General features: G+C 40.0%; 1 protein-coding gene across 1 annotated transcript in view; it reads left to right on the forward strand.

The window, feature by feature from the left end:
- The window catches only part of ZMAT3 (zinc finger matrin-type 3), a 46,412-nt gene that overhangs the window by 13,316 nt on the left and 8,154 nt on the right, over positions 1–24,942 (forward strand). Inside the window, exons 3-5 of the mRNA XM_004708596.2 lie at positions 18,139–18,258; positions 22,483–22,649; positions 22,771–22,871. Coding sequence (XP_004708653.1) covers positions 18,139–18,258; positions 22,483–22,649; positions 22,771–22,871 — 388 coding nt within the window. The remainder of the gene's footprint in view (positions 1–18,138; positions 18,259–22,482; positions 22,650–22,770; positions 22,872–24,942) is intronic.

Genomic DNA, 24,942 nt, shown 5'->3' on the forward strand with positions numbered 1-24,942 from the left:
ATTCTGTTGCTGTTGCACCCCCTTAGTGTTTTGCCTCGGTGTGGCGGGATCAGATTGGGTGCAATTCCCACACTGTGTCTCCGGTGTTGTCCCCTCTAGGGCTATGGGTCAGTGAGGGGCGTCACATCTCCTAGTGGGGCTGGCCATGTGGTCACCTCTGTGGACTTGCTGGCTGCTCTAATTTGGATCATTGTCCTCAAGGCTTGGTGGGCCAGGATGTGCTCCACTCTCTCCTCCTCCCCCTTCATCCATACAGATGTTTTTTATTTCCCCGACTGTCCACTGATACCCTTTTTCTAGTTCCTGGATTCTATCCCAGACGAAATGTTGCAAGTAATTATCAGGTCTCCTGATAAAAATACTAGGTGCCCTTGGCTGTATTCTGACTCGCAACCTTATAGGACAGGGAAGAACTGCCTCGATGGGCTTCGAGACTATAACTCTTTGTGGGAGTAGAAAACTTCCTCTTCTCCCTTCATCTGCAGAGTTCCTTAGTTTTTTGCCTGCCTGTTACAATCTTGCCTCTCTCTCATTGTCTCTCTGTCCCTCCCTGTCTCTCCATCCCTCCATCTCCCTCTCTCTCCCTCCCTTCCTCCTTCCTTTCCTTCCTTTTTATAATCTTAACATTTTTGAACAGTTGCCATAAAAGTGATGTTGTATTCTCAGTGCACATCATGATGTGATGTGTCATACGCTGGTGCTGTTAGGTCTGATCACTTGATAAAGATGATGCCTCCAATATTCTCCTTTATAACATCACTATACTTATTTCCTTTTGTGTTTAAAAAGTATTATGTGGGGAGATATTTTGAAACTCTGTGACTCTGAATCTTAAATTCCTTTTCACAGTTCTGTTCAATGATTTTAGCATGTATTGATCATTCTTGCCTGCAACCCGTATTGCTGTGGTGTTTGCTGAAAGGTGATTTTTCTCTTTCGATTATTCTTCCTGTGTTTATTAGCTGGAGTTCTACTTTAAGGAAGGACTTGCCGCTTTCTCACATTTATGTATATGTTCAGTTGTCTATTTACATCCCTATGGAATTGATTTATTCAATTATATCACTATGGATTTATAGATTCATATTTTATTATTCTAGGATTACCGTCTCTTGTTATTATTATGTATTTGATGTTTATATTGTCCCAGATTTGGTAAGTCCCTTCATTGACATGTCTCCATTATTAGTATTGCATCTTTTTTTTTAAGTCTCCAGCAACATAAATTGCCCCAAGTTCCTCTTGTACTTTTCCCATGTCCTTCAGTTCCTTAAGGAGGTTGACTTCTTTTCCTGAAGAATAGTATTTAGAAACCAAGTTACTGGTGAGAATTAGTTTCTTTGATATGAGGACACCATTGGTTCTAGACTGTCATTGAGCAGAATTAGTTTACACACACACACAAACACACACACACAATCTTATTGGTTTTGATTTTTTTCTAAGTCTGTAAAGTGTTAACATAGTTTCAACAGAATCAGTTAATTTTTAAAAAGTATACTAAGAGAAGTGTCAGACTTTGATGATCCCTTGTAGTACGTTCTCATTTCTCCAAGTCGCTGATTTGTTATTTAATATTTGACTCTGTGGTTCGACAGTTTTTAATGGTATTCCAGTTCTTTGGAATCAATGAACTGATGCTACTTTCCCCTTTTCTTATACTTTTCTTGATTTCAATATTTACCAGTTACAATATGTAACATTTGACTATTAATTTTTTACCTTCATATCTGCCTTTGAGTTAACATTAGATAGACCGTTATGGAAACGCTCTGAGATTTTTTGTGCGTGTGTCACTCCTTTGCTGGCTGAAGCTTGTCCTGTACTGGATTCCTCCAGGAGGACCCATGGCCATTGCATTAATTCTGACTCACAGAGACCTTACATTGGGTATCCGAGGCTTCATACCTCTGTACAGAAACAGACAGCCTCGTCTTTCTCTCATGGAGCTGCTGCTGGGTTTGAACTGCCAACCACGTGATTGACATCACATTTACCTGACAACAACACCAGGTTTTTCAAAAAGGGGGTACTAACTTCCTAAGTTCCTATATGTTTAAATCATAAAAGCCCTTGGCTCTCTCACAATCCTTGATGTTTTAGAACACTGCTTGTCACCCACGTGCTCAAAGGAGTGTTAATTACAATTGTTATTTTAATGGATACAAAAACTAAACCATACCCACTGTTGCCAGTTGGTTCTGACGCAGTGACCTTATTTAGAGTTTGGGAGACTGTGCTTATTTTTTCTCTCTCAAGAATTTTATTGACATATAATTCACATATCAGACAAGTCAGTAGTTCCGTCACATCAGGAAGAGTTGTATAATCATCACTGCAATCAGTTTTAGAGCAATTGTCTTCTTTCTTGTACTCATCGTTATTGACTCTCTGTTCTCTCCAACCTCCCACCCACAACCTTCCCTGGCATACCCCCAAGGAACCATTAATCTAGTTACTGTTTCTACAGATTTACCTCTCCTGGATTTCATACTCAGAAAAATATTAAAAAACAAACAAAACTAGCAAGAATAACAAAATAGAACAAAAAAAAACTCAATAGAAAAGAAAGCAGAAAATATTAAAAACTAGAATAAATGAAAATGGATCATAAGGTAGATGAAATGACAAGGTACTAAATTTTAACCTAGCTACATCTGCAACAACCCACTTTCCTGCATTCTGCATGTTAGCAAGGCAGTGTACATCCTGATCCATGGTAGAGCTGTGGGTTTTTTTTTCCTAAAATGGTTTTATTGGGAGTTAATACAGTTATCATTCCATCATTCTGTCACATCAAGCAGTATCATACAATTGCTACCACAATCAGTTTCCAAACATTTTTTTCTTTCCTGAACTCCTTGACAGCTACTCCCCTTTATTCTCTATGGGAGCAGACAGCCTCATTTCTCTCCTGAGGAGGGGCTGGTAGGTTTGAATTGCTGACCTTGTCATTGGCAGCCACATGCTTAACTGATAGCATCACTAGGGCTCCTTTTTTTAATTAAAATATCATTTTATTGGGGGCTCTCAACACTTATTACAATCCATACATCAATTGTATCAGGCATATTTATACTTATGTTGCCATCACTCTTTTCTAGACAGTTACTTTCTGTTGAGCCCTTGGTATCAGATTCTTTTTTCTGCTCTCCCTCCCCTCTCCCACCCTCGTGATCCCTTGATAGATTATAAATTATTATTATTTTCATATCTCACACTGACTGCTGTCACCCTTCCCCCATGGTTTCTGTTGTTCTTCCTTTTGGAGGGGGGGTGTGGTTGTGTGTCGATCATTATGGTTGGTTTCCCCTTCCTTCCCTCATTACACCCCACTTCTCCCCAATCTTCTAGTATTGCTATTCCCATTGCTGTGCCTGGGTTGCATGTGTTGTGAGCTCTTTTATCTATACCTGTGTACATGCTCCAGTCTAGTCTGAAGTGAGAGGCAGCACTGGGGTCATGATAGTGTGGGGTGAGAAAGCCTCAAGGAACCAGAGGAATATTGTGTGTTTCATTGGTGCTTTACTGCACCCTGGTTGACTTATCCCTTCCCTATGACCACTTTGTGGGGGAATGTTCCATTGTCTACAGATGAGCTTTGTTTCTGCTCCAACCCCCCTCGTTCTCAACAATATGTTTTTGTTTGCTTGTTTGTTAAGGGTCTTTTGGTGCCTGTTACCTGGTCCTGATGACACCTCATGATCACACAGGCCCATGTGTTTCTTCCATGTGGGCTTGCTGTTTCTCTGCTGGATGGCTGCTTGTTTCACTTTAAGCCTTTAAGACCCCAGCCACTATATCTTTTAATAGCTGGGGACTATCCACCTTCTTCCCCCTTTAAAAAAAATCATTTTATTGGGGCCTCGTACAACTCTTATCACAATCCATACATCCATCCATTGTGTCCAGCACATTTGTACATTTGTTGCCCCCATCATTCTCAAAATATTTTCTTTCTACTTGAGCCCTTGGTATCAGTACCTAATTTTTTCCCCTTCTTCCCCCATCCTCCCTTTCTCATGAACCCTTGATAATTTATAAAATATTTTTTTCATATCTTGCATTGACCAATGTCCCCTTTCACTCACATTTCTGTTGTCTGTCCCCCAGGGAGAGGGTTATATGTAGATCATTGTTATTAGTTCCCACTTTCTCCCCCCACTTTCCCTTTGCCCTCCTGGGATCGCTACTCTCATTATTGGTCCTGAGGGGTTTATCTATCCTGAATTCCATGTGTTAAGAGCTCTTATCTGTACCAATGTCTGTCCTCTTGTCTAACCGGATTTGTAAGGTCAAACTGGGTCATGGTAGTGGGGAGAAGGAAGTATTCAGGAACTAGAGAAATTATGTGTGATTCATCAGTGTTATACTGTACCTTGGTTGAATCATCCCTTCCTTATAACCTTTCTGTGTGTGGATATCCAATTGTCTACAAATGGGTTTTGGGTCTCCACTCCAATCCCCTTAGTTTACATCAATATAGTTATTTGTTTGGGAGCTTTTGATACCTGATACCTGATCCCGTGGACACATCATGATCACACAGGCTGGTATGTTTATTCCATGTGGGATTATTTGCTTCTCTGCCAGCTTGCTGCTTGTTTAACATCAAACCTTTAAGACCCCAGATGCTATGTCTTTTGATAGCCGGGCACCATACACTCACTTCACCACATTTGCTTATGCACCCATTTTGTCTTCAGCGATTGTGTTGGGAAAGTATCAAACAGTGCCAGGTTATCAGAACAAAGTGTTCTTGTGTTAAGTGAGACCTTGAGTAGAGGCCCAAAGTCCATCTGCTATCTTAATACTTAATATATAAATATCTATACATTGGCCTCTATCCCTTCATTATAAATGAACATATTTACATATATACATGCCTCTATAAATAGCTGTTGCCTCCTATTTCTTTCCTCTATTTTCTTTCACCTTCATCCTGTCCCACTATCATGCTCAGCTTCCATTCTGCTCTCGTATTTCCTCTCAGATACATTACTCTTGATCAAACCCCATTGGCATTATACGTTCTCCTCGCCATCAATTTTAGAATTCTTGTTGTTCCCTCATCTCTGAGTTTGTTGGCTCCCTACTTCCCCTCCCTATCCCATGCCCCCCACAGAACTGCCAGCCCCATTGTTTTCTCCTCAGGATTGTTCATCCTGCCTATCATATAGATCAGTGGTTCTCAACCTTCCCAATGCCGCGGCCCTTTAATACAGTTCCTCATGTTTTGTGACCCCCCCAACCATAAAATTATCTTCGTTGCTACTTCATAACTGTAATTGTGCTACTGTTATGAATCAGGTGACCCTTGTGAAAGGGTCGTTTGAACCCCAAAGGGGTCACGACCCACAGGTTGAGAACCACTGATATAGATAGACATAGGGTGAAATAAAAATAAAAATAAACAAAACCAAAACATAATAAAACAAAACAAACAATACAAAACAAAACAAGGAAAAAACACCCCAAACAATAGATAGTTCCTGATCTGTCTGCTGACCCTTATGTATGTTTTCTGATCAAGTCTGATGAGGTGCCAAGCCCTGTCCCCCAAAGTCAGAAGTCTATTTTCGGGATTCCTTGGGAACTTGGTTGTTTTGCTCCCCTTGCTGCCCAGTTGCACCCCTTCGCGTTTCACCCCACTGTGTATGGGGCAGACTGGGCACACTTTCTGCACAGTGTCTCCGGTGCTGTCCCCCATGGCGCTATGGGTTAGCAAGGGAATGTCGTGTCTCATAGTGGGACAGGCCCTGTAATCCTCGCTAGGCATTGGTTGCTCCAAGCAAGGATGTCGTCCCTGGGACTTGGTAGGCCATGATGAGGTTCTCTCTGTCTGTCTCTCTCCCTCTTAGTTCACCGGAGGGGTTTTCTGACATTATCTTCCAAGGTCAGACCTATACTCTCTGGGCCTTAGCAGCTCTGTGCAGAGAGATCATCCTCCTAGCTTGCTGTGCCAATATGGAGTCTAGGCCGACTGTCCCTGTCTCTCCTTCCTTCTTGGTTTGCTTCTGTGTGGGTGTGGTAAGTCGGCTCCTTTTCCCCACCTGGAGGTTTAGTGTTGTTCTCTGTCACACATAGTTCTACAGCGGGGGTCAGATTGGCTCTGGTTGGGGCCGGCTCTGTAGCCCAATCTTTTCATGCAATCCTCCATGTGGTTACATTGCCCTTCTAGTTTGGTGCACTGCGGTGGGGTATGCACACTCGTAATTCTTTGGAGACATAACCAATATTCTCCCCCGGGGTGGGTTAGTGACCTGTTCCCCCCCTTCCATCATCTCTGTCCCCTCTTTTTCGCCCTCCTCCTCTCTCCCTTTCCCCTTCTTTATGTTGGATTCACATATTCCTCATTGGGTTTGGTATGACCTCTTCCCAGCTGCCTATGTCTCCACCTGTATATTGTGAGATAAGTGTCTTTTCTTCAATACCTACTGTGCTGATTATACTTACCTTTGGGGACTCATATTATACTTGTCCCTCTGTGATTGGCTGACCTTGATTAGCATAACTTCCTCCAGCTCTTCCCATGAAACAACGTGTTTCGTGTGATTTTCCGTGCTTTTTATTGTTACATAGTACTCCATTATGTGTACGTGCCAGAGTTTACTAATCCCCTCGTCTATTGATAGAAATTTAGGTTGTTTCCAACTCTTTGAGATTGTGAATTGCACCATAATAAACACTGGGGCGCAGATGACTGGTCGTGTTTTATTTCTTACCTCTTCTGGGTATATGCCCAGTAGAGGGATAGCTGGGTCATAGGTAGATCGATTTTAATTTTCTTTAACTATTGCCAGATCACTTTCCACAGAGTCTGCACATATCTACAAAACCACCAGCGGTGGAAGAGAGTTCCTATTTCGCCACATTCCCTCTGACATTTGTTGCTCCCTGATTTCTGCTTTGGGCTAACCTCAAAGGTGTTAGATGGTATTTCATGGTTGTTTTAATTTGCATTTCTCTAATGGGTAATGAATGATAGGGAGCACTTTCTCATGTGTTTATTGGCCATATGGGTCTCTTCCCTAATGAAATTTCTTTTCAATTCTTTTGCCCACTTCCTCAGGGGGTTATCTATTTTCCTCTTTTGGCAGGCCAGGAGGGTATTGCAGAATTTAGTAATAAGTCCTTGGTTTGTTGTGTCATTGCTAAAAATCCTCTCCCACTATGTGGGTTGCCTTGTTACCCTCTTGAAGTCTTTCGATGCGCATAGGTGTTTTATTATTATTAAATCCCACTTGCCAATTTCTAGTTCACCTGTGTGTGTACCCTTCCCTATTGTGGTGAGCCTGTGTACTCTCTGGGCCTATGATCTGAGGTTAGTCCCGATTCTTTCGCTGATGGTTCTGATGATTTGGGGTTTTACTTCTAGGTGTGTGATCCACCTTGAGTTTGTTCTTGTGCATGGGGCTAGGTAAATATCTTGCTTCATTTTTCTATATGTGGATATCCATAGTTTCCCGTACCACTTGTTAGAGAGGGCATCCGCCTCCCACTTGATGCTTTTGGGGCCCTTTTCAAAGATCAGTTGTCTATATGCTGATGGTTTTATTTCTGGGTTCTGTTCTTTTACATTTGTCTGAGTGTCTGTCGCTATGCCAGTACCATGCTGTTTTGCCTACTGTGGCTGTGTAGTAGGTGTTAAAATCAGATAAAGCCGACTTTGTCTTTCTTCTTGAGGAGTTCTCTGCTAATTCTGGGCTTCTTCCTTCTCCATATGAAATTGGTGGTCAGTTTTTCCAATTCTTGAAAAAGGTTGTTGGTATTTGAATCGGAATAGCATTAAACTTATAAAGTGCTTTGGGTAAGATTGACATCTTTAATGTGTTGACTCTTCCAATCGATGAGTATGGGATGTTCATTTGTGGAGGTTGCTTTTTGTTTCCTGTAGTAGGGTATTGTAGTTTTCTTTGTATAGTTCCTTATGGCTTTTGGTTAAATATATTCCCAGGTATTTCAGTTTGTTCTTGGCTATTGTGAAGGTACTGCCCTTTTGATATCCTCCTCCATAGTCCTGTCCAATGTATGTAGCAAACTGATAGACTTCTGTTTGTTGATCTTGTATCTTGCACTCTTCCATGTACTTCTATCACTGTGAGTAATCCCTTTGTGGAGCTTTTCAGATTTTCAATGTACGAATCATGTGGTTGGCAAATAGCGATAGTTTCACCTCCTCCTCTCCCATTTGGATACCTTTAATGTCCTTCCGCTATCTTATGTTGTTAGGTAGGACCTCCAATACGATATTGAATAGAAGTGGGGACAAGGGGCATCCTTGTCTGGTCCCCCTTTTCAGTGAGATTGGTTTCATCTTTTCTCTTATTTGTCTTTTTGTCTATTATGCTCTGGAATAATTTGTGGAGGATCAGTGTCAGCTCTTCACTGAATGTTTGGTAGAATTCCCCTGTGAAGTCATCTGGTCCTGGGGCTTTTTTTGTGGTAGCTTCTTGATAACCATTTCTATTTCTTCTTTTGCTATGGGTTTGTTGAGGTTCTTGACCTCCGTGTGGGATAATCTAGGAAGGGATTGTTTTTCCAAGTATTTATCCCTATCTTTAACGTTTTTGAATTCATTAGAATGCAGTCTTTCATAGGACTTAGTGATTATTCTTTTAATCTCACTGGGGTCTGTTGTGACTCCCCCTGTCTCATCCCTCATCCTGGCTATTGATGCTTGCTCCTTCCTTTCCTTGGTTAGGTTCACCAGCGGCCTGTGAATTCTGTTGACCCTCTCATAGAACCAGCTTTTTGCTGCTTTAATCTTTGGCATAATTCTTTTGTTTTCCCACTGGTATAACTCTGTATAGGGCTCCTTTTTATGAAGGCAAAATATTCCAAAATATTGTGGATGCTGTTTTGGAAACGAAGCACCTGATCCTATCTAAGGTTAATCTTTAGTGTGCTTTGCTACTTTTGTACCTCATCTTCTGTTTTTTGTTCGTTTGTTTTGTTTTCAAGGTGTGCGCATCTTCCCAGGTTCCCAGGTTCCACATGAGCACAATGAAGTGTTCTAGAGTTCTCATTCTCATAAGCTCCTGGATAATCAAACTTCGGCATGACTAATTTTTTTCTATTATCATGTAAGCACGCCTAAAGAATACTCATCTTAAGAAACCAATACAGACGGACAAACTTGCTTTGAACCCGTGTCCTCCTCTAACTCTGTACCTATTTCTTTTCTCCCTTTCACGTCAGAACTCTTCTACATAGTGATTGTTTCTGACTGTCTCCACGTTCACATTGCCCATTCTTTCCTCTGCTACTTCTTCTAAATTCCCTCCTTTCCAAATTCAAACATCACTTCTCTGTTGTCACTTAATCAGCTCAAACCTGGTGTGTGATTGGGGAGTCACTTCCTTTTTTGTTACTTCATTTTAAATCGTTTTGACCATCTTTAGACATGAAGTACAAAAGTAATATAATGAGCACATTTATTTGCCATCCAGTGTAAATGCTAAAACGATTCATTCAATTGAATTCCCTATTTATCCTTATCTTATGTTTCCAGATATAATCACTGTAATGAGTTGATTTTTTTCTTATGTCTCTTGTGTACTTTTGCTATATATGTGTTTCCCTATTTATTATGTTTTAAAACCCCTTATTGGAGTTTCTAGCTGACCCAATTGAGTAAGCACACAAGTGATCGCATTCTCTGAAGCATCAGTTTGGAAACTCTTGTGCTTTCCACAGTAGGGTTGCTAGGGAAAGGATCATGCGATGACAAGGGTGACAGGTCTTTTACTTTTACATTTTGTCTGGACAGTCCTTCATGTTGCCAGATGTGACCCTACTTAACGTTACGATTATGTAGTTTTATATCGACATTATTGAACAGTGTCATTCATATCACATATAAGTAAAGTTTTTCTGAATGAGATTAAAATAATGGTTATAGCAGGATATTTATAGGGAACTGCCATCAGTTCAAGCTGGATTCAGAAGATATGAATCAAGGGAATCATGGCAGATATTAGCTGGATCTTGGCTAAATGCAGAGAATACCAGAAAGATGCTTACCTGTGTTTTGACTCTTTGTGCAAAGGCATTTGACTGTGTAGATCATAACAAACTATGGGAAGAATTGGAATTCCAGAACACGTAATTGTGCTCATGTGAAACCTGAATATAGACCAAAAGGCAGTTTTTCAAGCAGAATAAGAGGCATGGTTTGAAATCAGGAAAAGTGTGTGTCAGGGTTGTATTTTTCACCATACTTAGTCATTCTGTCTGCTGCGTAAATAATTCAAGAAGTAAATAAAATGAAGAAGAACATGGCATTAGGATTGTAGGGAGACTCATTAACAGCCACACTCAATACACAATCAACTCCTGTTTTAAAACAGGAAATATCTTGTTTTAGGCTTCTGTGATACCAGCCTTGCCTGTTTACCTTAGTTCATAGTCAGTGTAATTTCCTGTATCTACATCTTCCATGACATGTTCTGTATTGTACTATCCTGGGACTTTGCCCTGGCTTTCTTCTCTGTCTTCACTTTGTCTGGGTAATCTTATCTAGTTCCAAGGCTTAAATACCATTTACATACTGATAAGTCCTTAGATTTAGTCTCTAGCCTGCCCTCCTCCTGCATTGATTTTATCATCTTTTGGAACTCTAAAGCTCCCTGACTTATCATGGCCAAAGGGATCTCTTGACTCCCAGCTGTTTTCTGTTGCACACTTGGATTTTTCTCCTTTTAGACTTCAGCTCACATTTCTCCGAGGATCCTTGTCTACCACCCTTGCTTTGCTGAATGTCTTCATCTGCATTCTCTAGAGGAGTGAAGTAGATGGAGCTAGGGAGATTTTTACTTCTAGAAAATGGCACATGAAGCTGTAAGGATATGCTTTATGCAAATGTGGTTATTGCCTACTGCAAGTGAGAAATAATGATAACTTAGATTACTATGGTATCTGTAATGTCCATGGAGTGAAGTGGACATTGGATTGAAGGTTGACAGGGCTTGCTGATATATTGATGCATATGAGTATAATTGTGAAAGACACTTTGGCTATTTAATTCTTCAGTAATTGGTGCATGGTGGTACCACATATACTGACATGTGGATGACCCATTGTTAGCGATGAGAAAGTTTTTTAGATATGCTAATTTGGAGATACCGCTTAGATTTCAAAGTGTGGATGTCACGAAGGCAGGTGGATAAATGGTTTTGAAGGTCAGGGGTGGAGATCTTCCCAGGGGTTCTCCACAGATTGTATTTTAAGTATACAAGACTGGGTAAGAATGTTTTAGAATACTGATCTTTTATACCATATTTGAAATATCAGCCCAGGGAGTACAATCTTGATGTACTAAGTCAATAATAACATATAAAACATGATGAGAAATACAAGTTCATCGTCATAAATGTTTCCAGTGCTTCCTGAAACCACCAGGCTGTAGTAAAAAGGGCTGTGCTTTGCATTTGGAAAGTTTGGCTCAAACTGTGGCTGTACTACTTAGTCCGCTGGAGGTGGCTTGGGGCCAGTTTCCACACCTTCTGAATTGCAGTTTCTCCGCTGTTGCATGTGGATACTACTAGAATATTCCTAGTACTGGATTCTTTTTGTGAGCAGCAAATAAGCAAATGCATATGAAAGTCCTGTGGGAAAAAAGTTACTCTACAAGAATTATTTCTGTAAATATAATTGGATTATCCATTTCATTATTGATTTATAGATTAAAGCAGAATGTCATGAAATTTGTAGTTAGACATTGGCGTATGAATGGAAACAAATTGAGGGAAGACATATATCATTGGAAAATGTAGTACTTTCCCATAAACATATAGAAAATTAATTTCTTCTGGCTTCATTCTCTTATCGCTCTCAGATAAATTTAATCATTTGGTTGGAACCAGAGAGTAGACTTTTTAATTTTAAGATCTAGAGTAATTTCTCCTGTAACCTTTTTTTCTTCTTTAGAAATAATTAAATAGTTAAATAGGAAATGTTCCCATTTAACAATTTTTATATAAATTATTCGATGACATTCCTTGAGTTTTTATGATGTGACAGCATTCTCATGATTTCCGTTCTGTTAGTTTGTTTCCATTGATCAAGCATGTCTGACCTTCCTTTCTTCTCATCTTCCCTTTTGGGTAAATAGTGGTGGTTTGATCTTCTATAGTTGATTGTTTAAGGGAGCATATTACTCACAGGTAGTATTATTTATATTTTTACTTAATTTTCTTTGGCTAAAAGTGACCTTCAGGAATACCTTCAATTCCAAGTTCAAAGAATATCATAGGGCAATAGTCTCGAGATCCTTTAGTTTCTAGTATATCTGACCCTTTTTGTTGTTCGGTGCTGTTCAGTCAGTTCCTACTAGTAGCGACCCCATGGACAAGAAGAAAGCATTGCTCAGTCTTGTGCCAACCTCATAGTTGTTGCTATGTTTGAGCCCCTGTGGCAATTACGTTTCATTATGGGTCTTTTTCCTTGTTGCTGACCACCCACTTTTCCAAGCATAATGCCCCTTTCCGGGGAGTAGTCCCACCTGCTAACATGTCCCATATACATGAGACCAGGCATGCCATCCTTGATTCTAGGGAGCATTCTGGCTGTACTTCTTCCCAAACACATTTGTTTTTCTAGTAGTTCATGGTAATTTCAATACTCGTCTCCAGGACCATAATTCAAATGCATCAATTGTTGTCTAGTTTTCCTTATTTGTGGTCCAGCTCTCACATGCATATGAGGCAATGGAAATACCCTGGCTTCGGTCAGGCACACCTTAGCCCCAAAGTGACATCTTTGCTTTTTAACACTATGTAGGAGATTTTTGTAGCAGATTTGCCTGGTGCAATACATTGTGTGATTTCTTGACTACTGCTTCCATGAGTGTTAGTTGTAAAATCAAGTAAAATTAAATCCTTGTCTATGTCAGCATTTTCTCTAGTTATCACGATGTCACTTATTGACTGAGGAATTTTGTTCTTTTTATGTTGAGCAGTAATTCATAACGAAGCAATAGCCTTTGATCTTCATCAGTAGGTAATTCACTTTCAGCTAACAAAGTTGTGTTATGTGCATATCATAAGTCTATTCTTGAGTTGTTCTTTAAGTTCAAGTGAGGTGTACTCAAGGTCGTGCTTTTTCTTTCATGGACTTATTTTAGTTTTCTTTAACTTCAACTTGAACTTGTGTGTGAACAATTGAATGCCTGTTCTATAGTCAGCCCCTAGTCTTGCTCTAACTTACGATACTGAACTTCTTTGTGTCTCTTTCCACAGATGTAGTCAGTTTGATTCCTGTTTTTTCATCCAATGATGTCAATGTGTATAATTGCCTTTCATGTTGTTCACCAGGTTCTTTACATTGTGTAGGTGCTTGGTCTTGCAAAATTCTAGCCTGTGATCTCAGGCTTCACTTCTGTTACTGCGGCTGTGTTTTCCAACTACTGGCTCTTCCTCTTGGTTTCCAACTTTTGAATCCCAATCATCAGTGATTACCAATACATCTTGATTATATGTTTGATCAATTTCATACTGTACAATTTGTAATACATTTCTTCATCTTTGGCATTAGTGGTTGGTGCATAAATTTGAATTATAGTCATATAAATTGGTCTGCCTTGTAGTTATGTGGATATAACCTTATCACTGATAGAGCTGTACTTCAGGATAGATCTTAAAATGTCCTTTTTAGTGGTGAATGTAACACCATTCTTCAATTTGTCATTTCTATTATAGTAGACCATATGATTATCCAATTATAATGGTCAATATTAGTCTATTTCAGCTTGCTAATGCTTAGAATACTCATCTTTGTGTGTACCATTTCATTTTTTCAACTTAAAATTTCCTAGATTCATATTTCATATCCATTTCACATTGTGATTATTAATGGCTGTTTGGAGTGGTTTTTTTTCATTTTGCGTTACACCACATCAGCAAAAGAAGGTTCCAAAAGCCTTACTCCATCCTTCTTATTATGGTCAACTCTACTTTGAGGAAGTAACTCTGCTGTAGTCATATTTCAGGTATCTTCTTTTCAACCTCAGCTACTCCTTTTCTGGCACTATAGCAGACAGTGTTCCACTGCTATTCATAGGTTTTAATTGGTCATTTTTTAAAAGTAAAGAAGTAGACTGGTAGGACTTTCTTCCTAATCTGTCTTAGTTTGGAAATTCTGCTGAAAAATCTCCACCAGGATGACCCTGCTGGTCTTTGAAATACTGGTGGCATAGCTTTCAGCACCACAACAATATACAAGTCACCACAGTACAACCAACTGCTAGATGACAGGTAGTGGCCTTTTTAATGAATTTGAATTTTATTTACATGCTTTTCTTAATTTAACCAAGATCTTTTTGTGTGTGTCCCTGGACAGGCTATTAGTAGTGGTAGCTAGGCACAATCTAGTTCTTCTGTTCTCAGGCTAGAAGAGGTGGTGATTTGTGGCCTAGTTCTTCTTTAAGTGTTTGAATCCTTCTTTCCCTTGAACTCAAGATCAGTTGAAACTAGTTGTTATGTCTTAAATGGCAAGCTTTTAGGGACACTGCATGCTACTTCTCAAACTAGGCTATAGAATATTATCTTATTAATTTTATGAGCTGTGTTATACTAATTGACTGGATTGTCACATGAGACTATGGAACTAAGCCTTTCAAGCAAGTGAATTAATCTTGTGAGCTGTTTGGATAACTTTAATAATTGTTTCCCCTAGGAACTATTATACATCTGACTATATATGCAACACACATAAATATGTGCCTAAGATATACCTTTATATGTATGTGCAGTACTCATGCATGTCTTCCTATACACATGTATCTGTACATATGCATCTATGTAACCATGCATATTTTGGTTACTACTGTTGTTGCAATACTTTGTATGTTATAGCATTTATCACAATTTTTCCTAACCTTACTTAAGTCAAGTAATTCACATTTCACCCATATTTGATACTGCCTTTCTCATCACCCCAAATAATAAAAGTGTCTCCTATCTACAAATTGATTAACCAAATATTATATGTTAGCACTATTAGAAAAAGTCAAGAGAGGTGTACTCATAGAACGCATTTTTCTTTGATGATTTCCAAGAGAAAATATCACATTGTAATTTTGATGTCAGTTTGAAGACTGATGTGTGCCAGACCAAGCCATGATATTTTAAATTGTATTGTAAGCATCTGAAAGTTATGCAGTGAATAAGGAAGACTGAAAAGAATTAAGCATTTGAATTATGGTGCTGGCTAAGAATATTGAAAATACGATGGACGGCCAGAAGAATAAGCAAATGGGAAGAAGTACACCAGAATGTTCATTAGAAGCACGGATGGTGAGACTTCATCTCACATACTTTGGATATGTTACCAGGAGACCCCAAATCCCTGGAAAAGGATATGATGTTTGATAAAGTGGAGAGTCATCAAAAAAGAGGAAGACTATCAAGGGGATAGAGTGGCACAGTGGCTGCAACAACAGGCATAAACATAATAATATGATGAGGATGGCCTAAGACTAGGCAGTGTTGAATTCTGTAGCATGTAGGGTTGATATGAGTCACAAATGACTTGATGGCACCTAACAACAGCAACAATGGCTAATGATCATGACCATCTGTTCATGTGTCTGTTGGCTGCCTGAGTATCCTCTTTGGTGAATTGTTTGTTCATGTCTTTTTCTGATTGTTTTGTGCGTTATAGAAGTTTCTATATATTTTAGGAATTGGGACCTCAGCAGATATGTTGTGGAAAAATTTCCCAGTCTGGAGGTTCTTTTTTTATTCTTTTGCTAAAATCTTTTGAGTATAAGCATGTATTTTTAGGAGGTTCCAGTTACCTAATTAATCTTTTGTTGTTTGTGCATTTTTTAGTTGTGTTTGATAGACTATTTCTATCAAAAATTAGGTACCCTCACTTTGTTAAAGAATATTGAAAGTGCCGTGGACTGCCAGAAGAACAACGAAATCTGTCTTGGAGGAAGTACCAGAATGCTTCTAAGAAACTAGGATGGCAACTAGGAAGACATACTTTGAACATGTTTTCACGAGAGATGAGTCTCTAGAAAAAGACATCGTGCTTAGTGAAGTGAAGGGTCAATGAAAAAGAGGCAGGTATGGATTCATGCGGCAGGTGAAACATTGGGCTGAAACAGAGCAACAGTCATGAGAATGGCATAGGACCAGGCATTATATCTTGTTGTACATGAGCTGGAATCAACTGGATTGCGGATTGCACCAAGCAGCAGAAACAACGGCCATTTTCCACCACATTGTTCTAGGAACTTAGTAGTTGTAGCTTTAACATTTGGATCCTTGTTCTATTTTTTATGTAGAGTGTGAGATATGGATCCTGTTTAACTTTTCTGCAAATAGGTATCCAGTTTGTTTCAACCATTTGTTAGAAAAGACGGTGTATTAGTCTGGGTACTTTGGAGAAACAAATCCAAAGAAACTCATGTATAAGAGAGAGTTTTATATAAAGGTTAAGTGCACATCAAGAAAACATTCCAACCCAGTGCTGCCCAAGCTCACAAGTCCAACATTAACCCATATGCCTGACACCAAATCACAAAGTCCTCCTCCAGCTCACAAAACACACAATATGATGCCCACTACAGGAGGAAAGCCCAATCAGTGAGTGTGTAAGCATCTGAGCGCTGGCAGGGGTCGCCACAGGGCTGCTCCAGCACCCAAGACTGCATTGGGGAGGTCCATGTGGCTTCTTGGGGATGTCTTGCAGGAAGTGAGCCTTGCTGAAACAGGGAACTAGCTAAGGCAGCTGCACCCTGGTCCGACCATCACAAAGCAAGAGACCTGAGAATTAGAAGGGCGAGGCTCACCAAGCCATTTATCTCTCTGCCCTTCATTTAACCCCATGTGTGTTTATCGGCCAGGTTGGCACAATAAACTTTAACTCAGACGGTTTCTTCCCCATTGAACAGACTGACTCATTGTTGAAGATCAGCTGCCTGTAGATAGTTGGATTTATTTTTTGGTACTAAATTCTATTTCATTGGTCTGACTTGGTCATTGAATTACTACTAAACTGCTTTGATTACTCTGGCTATGTAGCAAATTTTGAGATTGGGAAGTAGGAGAATTCCTATTTGTTTTTCTTTAGTAATGCCGTAGCTTTTTAAAGTTGCTATATAAATTTGGACATTAGTTTTTCCTTTTCATTTAAAAAATTGGGATTTGGATTACGAGTATTAGATTATGACTATTGAATTTGGATTATTATATCTATAGGTTGCTTGGGTATCAGTGACATTTTCACAATACTAAGTCTTCCAGTTCATGAGTTTAGAATGTTTTTCCTTTTTTGAGGAGTCGTGTTTTATAGTTTTCCTTGTATATATCTTTTACATCCCTGGTCTGGCTTATTCCTAGGTATTTTATCCCTTGAGGACTGTTGGAATGGTATTATGTTCTTATTGTTCTTGTTGGAATTCTTTGTTAGAGAACCCCAACTGATTTTTGTGAGTTGATCTTACATCCCGCCACTTGGATGAATCCTTTTCTTTGTCTCATCTATGGAGTTGTTAGTAGGGGAGCTCTGGTGGTGAGGTGGTCATGAGTTGAGTGGACCTACCAATGGCAAAGTTGGCAGTTTGAAATCACCAGCTGTCCCATGAGAGAAAGATGAGGATTTTGACTCCCTTAAAAAGTTACAGTCTTCTCCTCTCCGAGACCCTTCTTTGGTATAAATCTAATGGGATAATGATGTATGATTGTATGCTGTTGAGTTTTGAAGCTAGAATTCATTGAGCATTATTGTATTTACATTCATGAGGAATATGGATTTTTAATTTTTAAAAATGCCTTTACCAGGTGTTGGTGTGAGGGCTATGCTGGCTTCATACAATGCATTAGGGAGTGTTCTTCCCTTTTCTATGTTCTGGAATAGTTTGACTAGAATTGGAGTCATCTCTTCTCTGAATGATAGATGGCAGAATTCTCCAGTAAAGCTGTCTGGGCTGAGACTTATTTTTTTAGTTGAGAAATGCACACTTAAAAAAGAGAAAAGTAATAAAATCTAGGGAGTGAGCTGTACTCCCAATGCTGTGACCATATGAAAGAATAAAATGTAATTAATGTTGTTTTTATTTTTAAAGTGGTTACATTAATTTACTTTGACAAAATGTTCTTGTGATTACTCATTTTATTTCACTTCTAGGGTAAAAATCATGGTAAGAAGCTCCGAAATTACTATGCAGCGAACAGTTGCCCGCCTCCTGCCAGAATGAGCAGTGCCGTGGAGTCCTCGGCTACTCCAGTTGTGTCAGTCCCTGCGCAGGTGAGATACGTGGCATGGCGATTTTACATGTTGAACCATGCCAGAAATCACAGCTGAGCAGCAGGGTGAAATGGCATGAGGGTGGAAGTCCAGGTATGCACACACTGTCCTAAATGCCTGCAGGGTACACTTGGGCAAATGCTTTTGGACCACTGGTCTACTTGGTACTTCTGTGCATCTTGAGATTTCTCATTAACTTCAGTTGTGATACATGAAGTGATGAAATAAATATTGCTGTGTTGCTCTCATCTTTTGTGTATGTATATCTCAAAAAAAGAGACACTTTAAAGCATTTGTTTATTGTAATCAACTGCATTTATATTTTGTTGTCTAGTTGCAAAGATTAGTTCTTCAATTTGCCTCTTTCTTACCTCTATACAGAGAGACTATATAAACTCTCTCTAGATTTGGCTATGAGGAAATTCGCTGGAGAGCTGACTTCCTTTAGCAGGTGGTTTAGGGAAGGTATTCCTATAGTTTAGTAGCCTCTGGATATGGGCTCTACTCCTTGAACTTTTTGAATTATTATATATTGATAAAAATATAATTCTCATAAATAATAGTAGCTACGTATGATAGGCATTCTACTAAATATTTTTCCCATACTAGTTTATTCGGGGCTGGGAGTATGCTAAAGTGAGGAAAGCATTTACTTCAGGCAGAAAGTTTAAAGGAGTGCCTACAACTCAGTTATCAAGATAAAGAATATTTTAATACAATATGTTAAGACATCAAAATTAATGTAAAATTCTATGGTGAGCAAAATACCAATGTTTTAGATAAACCAGGCTAAGTATGACCGAGTTTCTTTTGCCCCAGGTTTCAATGTGACTTGGCAGGCCACTATTATCGATCCTGTCTCTATTTAAATGTTGACTTTTTGTTCATTTGGGTTTTATTTTTTTCCAAATAGATTTTATTCCAGAAACTATTCTAGTGAAATCTTTAGTTCTACTGAAACAGCGTTTCCCTTGGGATGGTGGTTTTTTGGGCTCTCTTAAATGTGCCAGCGGTGGATGCCTCACTTGTCTTCCTCTAGTCCCAGGTAGAATGTTCACACACTTTAGTGGCTTACCAAACCCAAACCCAAAGCGCTGCTGGTGAGTTTATTGTGACTCTTAGTGACCCTGTAGGCCAAAGTAGACCTGGCCCATTAGGTGGCATAGCAGGTTAGGCACTGAGTTGCTAACAATGAGGTCAACAGTTTGAAACCACCAGCTGCTCCACAGGAGGAAGATGAGGCTTTTTATTCTCCTGAAGAGCTACAGTCTTGGAAACTCACAGGGGCAGTTATACCCTGTCAACTCCATGGATTTGTTGTTGTTGTTTTTTTAGTTTTAATTGAAATAGACTGTGATATCTTCCTCCTGTGGAGCATTTGGTAGTTTCAGATGGCCAACCTTTAAGTCAGCAGCAGAGTGCTTAACCATTGTGCCACCAAAACTCCTTTTAGAGGCTTAGGACCTTTCTAAGGAGCCCTAGTAGTACAATGGTTAAGCGATTGGCTGTTTAGTGAAGGGTCAATAGTTCAAAACCAGCACCTTCTCCTTGGGAGAAAAGACCTAGTGATCTGCAAAAATATCTCAGCGTAGGAAACCCTGTGAGGCAGTTCAACAGTGTCCCATGGGCTTGGTGTGAGTTGGGATGCACTCGACCACACACAACCACCACCACAGGACTTTATTGCACTGCAGCTGGTGATGCAGTAGACTGGTAGGACCTGGGCTTCTTAGTGGTTCCCATAAATAAAGTCACTTGTCCGTGGAGTTTACACATCATGGTAACGGGTGGAGCACAAATTTCTTTTGACCCCAGCTCATCAGCACCATGGTATCACTTTGCTTTTCTTAATGTCAGGTACTGGTTCTTAAAGTGTGGCTAGCAGTACCGGGAGCTCCTGCATCCTTGTGGATCCCAGAGCAAATGAGTTATGCTAACATCAGAAGTGTTAGGATCAGAGGATGGGGTGATATTCCGAGAGATCTTTAGGCTGACAAACGATCATATGACTAGTTCCTGAAGGTGACTAGCTAGAATTTGATGGCTGGCCCCCTTGGGGTTTGCTTGCAGTTTATTCTGCCTTCCTGGGCAAACTGCCTAACCCTTGATTCACAGCATAGCTCTTTGTGATTTTAAAAGGCAACTACCCTTCCCCCCAGCCATCAAGCTTCCCTACCAGGTATAACAGTTCTATTTCCTTCACCTGTTCCCGAAATACCGTGCTTTACAGATTCGTATCACCCTGGGTGGTGCTGAGCCATCTTGGGAGGAAGACCTTCTGGAATCCAGCCGTAGAAGCTCCTGCGGTGCCAGTTCTTCTCTGCAGGGGGTTGCTGTCAGAATTGGCTCAAGAGCAACAAGTGGTCACAGGCATCCTGTCCTCTGGCCAGTCTAGTTTGTCATTTGCATAACGAATTCATGGTGTTTTAGTTCCTACTAGCTGCCAACGAAGCCCTGGCAGGGTAGGGGATTCCCTGTTGGGCTGCCAACTGCAAATTCAGCAGTTCGTGCCCCCAGCTGCTGTGAGACCCTTTGCTCCCTTAAAGATTTACCACCTCGGAAACCATAGGGATCAGGTCTGGTCTATCCTGCGAGATCACTATGAGAATCAACTCGATGGCAGTGGGTTTTCTGAGACTTATCTTCCAGCCATTGTGTCAGGTGTCCTTTAGCATATTATTCCCCAACCTGAATACAATCGCCTGACTCTGCCAGTTATTTCCCCTGATTGTATTCTCTCGCTCTCTAGCTGGTTTGTGACTCATTGAAAGGTGGGGACGTGCGTAAGTTTAGATTATTAAATATGAGTTAAATCTAAAACCAAACAAATGTACTTGTGTCTATTTCTTCTAGGCTAGGCTCACTCAAACTCAGTGCCATCAAGTCAATGCTGACGCACGGCAACCCTGTAAGACAGGGTAGAGCGGCTGCTCTGCGTTTCTGACACTGTAACGAGGCGAAAGCCCAGTCTCTCCCACAGACGCGGAGCGGCTGGTGATTTCCAACTGCTGACTTTGCCGGTTAGAAGCCCCGCTCATAACCGCTAGGCCACCAGGGCTCCTCTGGACTAGGGAACAAGCTTAATAATGTAGATGTTCAGTACATGTTTGTCCATGCCTTGGGGGGTGATTTTACCGTTTCAAGAAGCTCCTGGTGGCACAGTGGGATACACACTGAGCTGTGAACCACAAGGTCACCAATTCGAACCCACGAGTTGCTCTGCAGGAGAAAGCTGAGGTGTTCTACCCTTGTCAAAGTTCATGGTCTCAAACTCGCAGGGGTGATTCTACTGTGCCCTGTCGCATCACTACAAGTCAGAATGGCTCAATGGCAGTAAGTTTGCTTTACAATATTTTACCATTTTTATTCATTCTAGTGATATTATCGTACGCATTATGTCCACTATCCTTAATCTTCTATGATGGGGTTTTAAAACTCACTTTCTATGATGAGAAATACAACCTTCCTCTAGTTCCTAAAGGTTTCCTCCCCGCTCCCACTACCATGACTCGAATTCTATCTTGCAAGACTGGCTAGACCAGAGGAGGTACACTGGTACAGATAGGAACTGAAAATACAGGGAATCCAGGATGGATGAGCCCTATAGGACCAGTGGTGTGAGTGGCAAAACAGGGAGGGTAAAGGGAGAATGGGTAGGAAAGAGGGAACCGATTACATGGAACTGTGTGTGACCTCCTCCCTGGGGGACAGACAACCGAAAAGTGGGTGAAGGGAGAAGTCGGACAGGGCAAGATATGACAAAATACCCATTTATAAACTATCAAGGGCTCATGTGGGAGAGGGGAGCGGGGAGGGAGGGGAAAAATGAGGACCTAATGTCGGGGGTTTAAATGGAGAGAAAATGTTTTGAGAAATGATGTACAAATACGCTTTACACAATTGATGTGTGTATGGATTGGGATAACAGTTGTATGAGCCCCTAATAAAATGTTTAAAAAAAAAAAATTAAAACTCACTTTCTCATTTCCTTCATGGCAACGGCAGTCAAAACCTTCACCATTTGCTAGTACATGGTGATTATAATGCAAATCCATAATTAAGTGCCTCTCAGGGAATTATTTCCTTTGCTTAGAAAACTGTGTGTTTGCGGTTATGCCATATTCTGTGATTATTTTTCAGCTCTGAGAAGGAACTTTGAGGAGGAGCGGGGGGACATAGCTCCACATTTTTAAACTCTGTTTCTGCTTGTGTCTTTGATGTCAGATGGGCTCCTTTAAGCCGGGAGGCCGAGTGATCCTGGCCACAGAGAAGGATTACTGTAAGCTTTGTGATGCCTCCTTTAGTTCTCCGGCGGTGGCCCAGGCGCACTATCAGGGGAAGAATCATGCCAAGAGGCTCCGGCTGGCAGAAGCTCAGACTAACTCATTCTCGTAGGTATTGCAGTTTTCTCTGAGGCCAACGTGTTGTGTGAGCCCGACTGTCTTTAAAGGGAAAGAGTGGAAAGGGATCTTTGTTTAAAAGTCTCATTCTTTTAAAATTCTTTTTCTTTAGGGATGCCTCGGAGGTGGGTCAGCGAAGAGCCCGGAAAGAAGGAAATGAATATAAGATGATGTCTAATAGGAGAAATACATATACAGTACAGAACAATTCAGGTATCCTGTGTTGTTCCCCGTCCCTGGCTCCGTGCTGTACAGGGTCTCTTTTATTTTTCTTTCCTATGATGGTAACAGATAGCCATGAGAGTTTGGGCTTAGTCATTGTTTTGTTGAGGTTGGCCCAGTTACTTTTTAGCCTGGTGTTCCTTTCCAGCCTCCTATTTGGTATATTGTTTACGTCGTTTGGCTGAAAAACGATACTCTCTGTTTTAGGGTTCCTTATCACTGTCCCTTTGTTTGTTCTGGTATTTGCCAGATGAAACATACATAATGCTTTGAAAGGAGGGGATATTCTGCTTAAAGTTGGACCACGTTAAATTCTCACGGGGCCAGGGTTGTGGTGGCGGTGGCTTGGGTACAGATAATTGTAACATGTTTTTTAACTAAGGCAACTAGGAATCACCTGGGGAGTTTTTTTTCAACATATGCATGCCTGAACTGGGCCTCAGATATATGCATGTTTTTTGAAAAATCATTTTATTGGGGACTCATACAACTCATCACAATCCATCCATCCATCCATCCATTGTGTGTCAAGCACATGTGTACAGTTGTTGCCCTCATCATTCTCTAAACATTTGCTTTCTACGTGAGCCTTTGGTATCATATGTGTGTTTTAAAATGCTTCCTCGTTGACCCTGTATGTCTCAACCGTTCGCATTCATGAGTTCAGGGGTATGTTTTCTGCACTTTTCTGGTTGTTTGCAGGAGGATTGAGCAGTTCTCCTCCTACAGATTTACAGGTTCACTTCTTGTCTGCCCCCCTCAAGTACAAGCACACACCAATGGATGCTATGTATGTGAAAAGTAAAGCAAAGAAATAAAAAAAGTGATGTGAAAAGGCATGAGAAGCATTAAAAAAGAAAAGGATGCATGTGTGCTGACTATAGAAAACACAATATAATTAAGAAGAAGTCTAAAAAATATCGATAATTATAATTTATAATTCACAGTTAATAAATATGAATTTATTAAAGTCCCAATTAAAAGACAGATTTTCAGATTGGCTAAAAGAAATTCAGATAAAATGAAGGAGGTTGGGAGAGCTGGCTAATATCACATTAGGATAGACGGCACTGTTTAAGAGCAGAGAGGGGAAGATACAAGTAACAATTTTAAAATGTATGTTCCAAATTTAAAGAAAAAAAAGGTTTTAATGTTATAAAGCAAAAATTAATAGAGCTGTAGGATTATGTTGACAAATCTATCATCAAGTTGGGAAATTTCGAGATCTCTATTGATTATTATGGACCAAGTTAAAAAAAATGGCGATGTTATGAATAATACAATTAACAAAAATTACAAATATATTAGGGAGCATCAAAAAATTCATGGAAAAATGGAATGAAAAGATACAGGAAGTTTTTCTATGAACTTTTTGAGCCCTTTTGTATTTACTCATAATAGACTAGTGTGCCCAATAGCACATAGCCAGATATGTAAGTATATGTGGTACATGTACAAAAACTGTAGTAGGCATAAAGCAAGTTTCAACAAATCTCAAATTATTGAAGCGTATAGACCAGCAGTTCTCAATCTGTGTGTCACGACCCCTTTGGGGGTTGAACAGGGTTTGCCTGATTTATAATGGTAGCAAAATGACAGTTATGAAGTATCAACAAAAGTAGTTTTATGGTTGGGGGGCACCATAACATGAGGAGCTGTAATAAAGGGCTGTAATAAAGGAGCTGTAATAAAGCGACATTAGGAAGGTAGAGAACCACTGGTATAGACCAAGTTGTTTGAGTTGAGTTAAAGGAGACATCTGTAGTAAAAACAGGAAACATCAACAAGATATCCGGTTTGTTTGGAAATCTCAAACCCTTTGAGATAACTCATAAGTCATAGAAGAAACCATATTGAAAATGAAAAACTCTCTGAACTGAACAGTAATAAAAATACTGCATCAGACTTCTAGGATGCACAAGAAACAATATGGTGAGCAATTTTAATATTCAATACTTACTGCTGTATTAGCAAAGCAGAAAATTAATTCTCTTGAGGCTCACTTTATGAAGTCATTTATGTAAAAAGAAAATAATGTTATCCAGAATTCGAATATTTTTGT

This window comes from Echinops telfairi, unplaced genomic scaffold, assembly GCF_000313985.2.
Source record: "Echinops telfairi isolate 266 unplaced genomic scaffold, ASM31398v2 ScPeMD7_4225;HRSCAF=4972, whole genome shotgun sequence".
NCBI classification, from domain to species: Eukaryota; Metazoa; Chordata; class Mammalia; order Afrosoricida; family Tenrecidae; genus Echinops; species Echinops telfairi.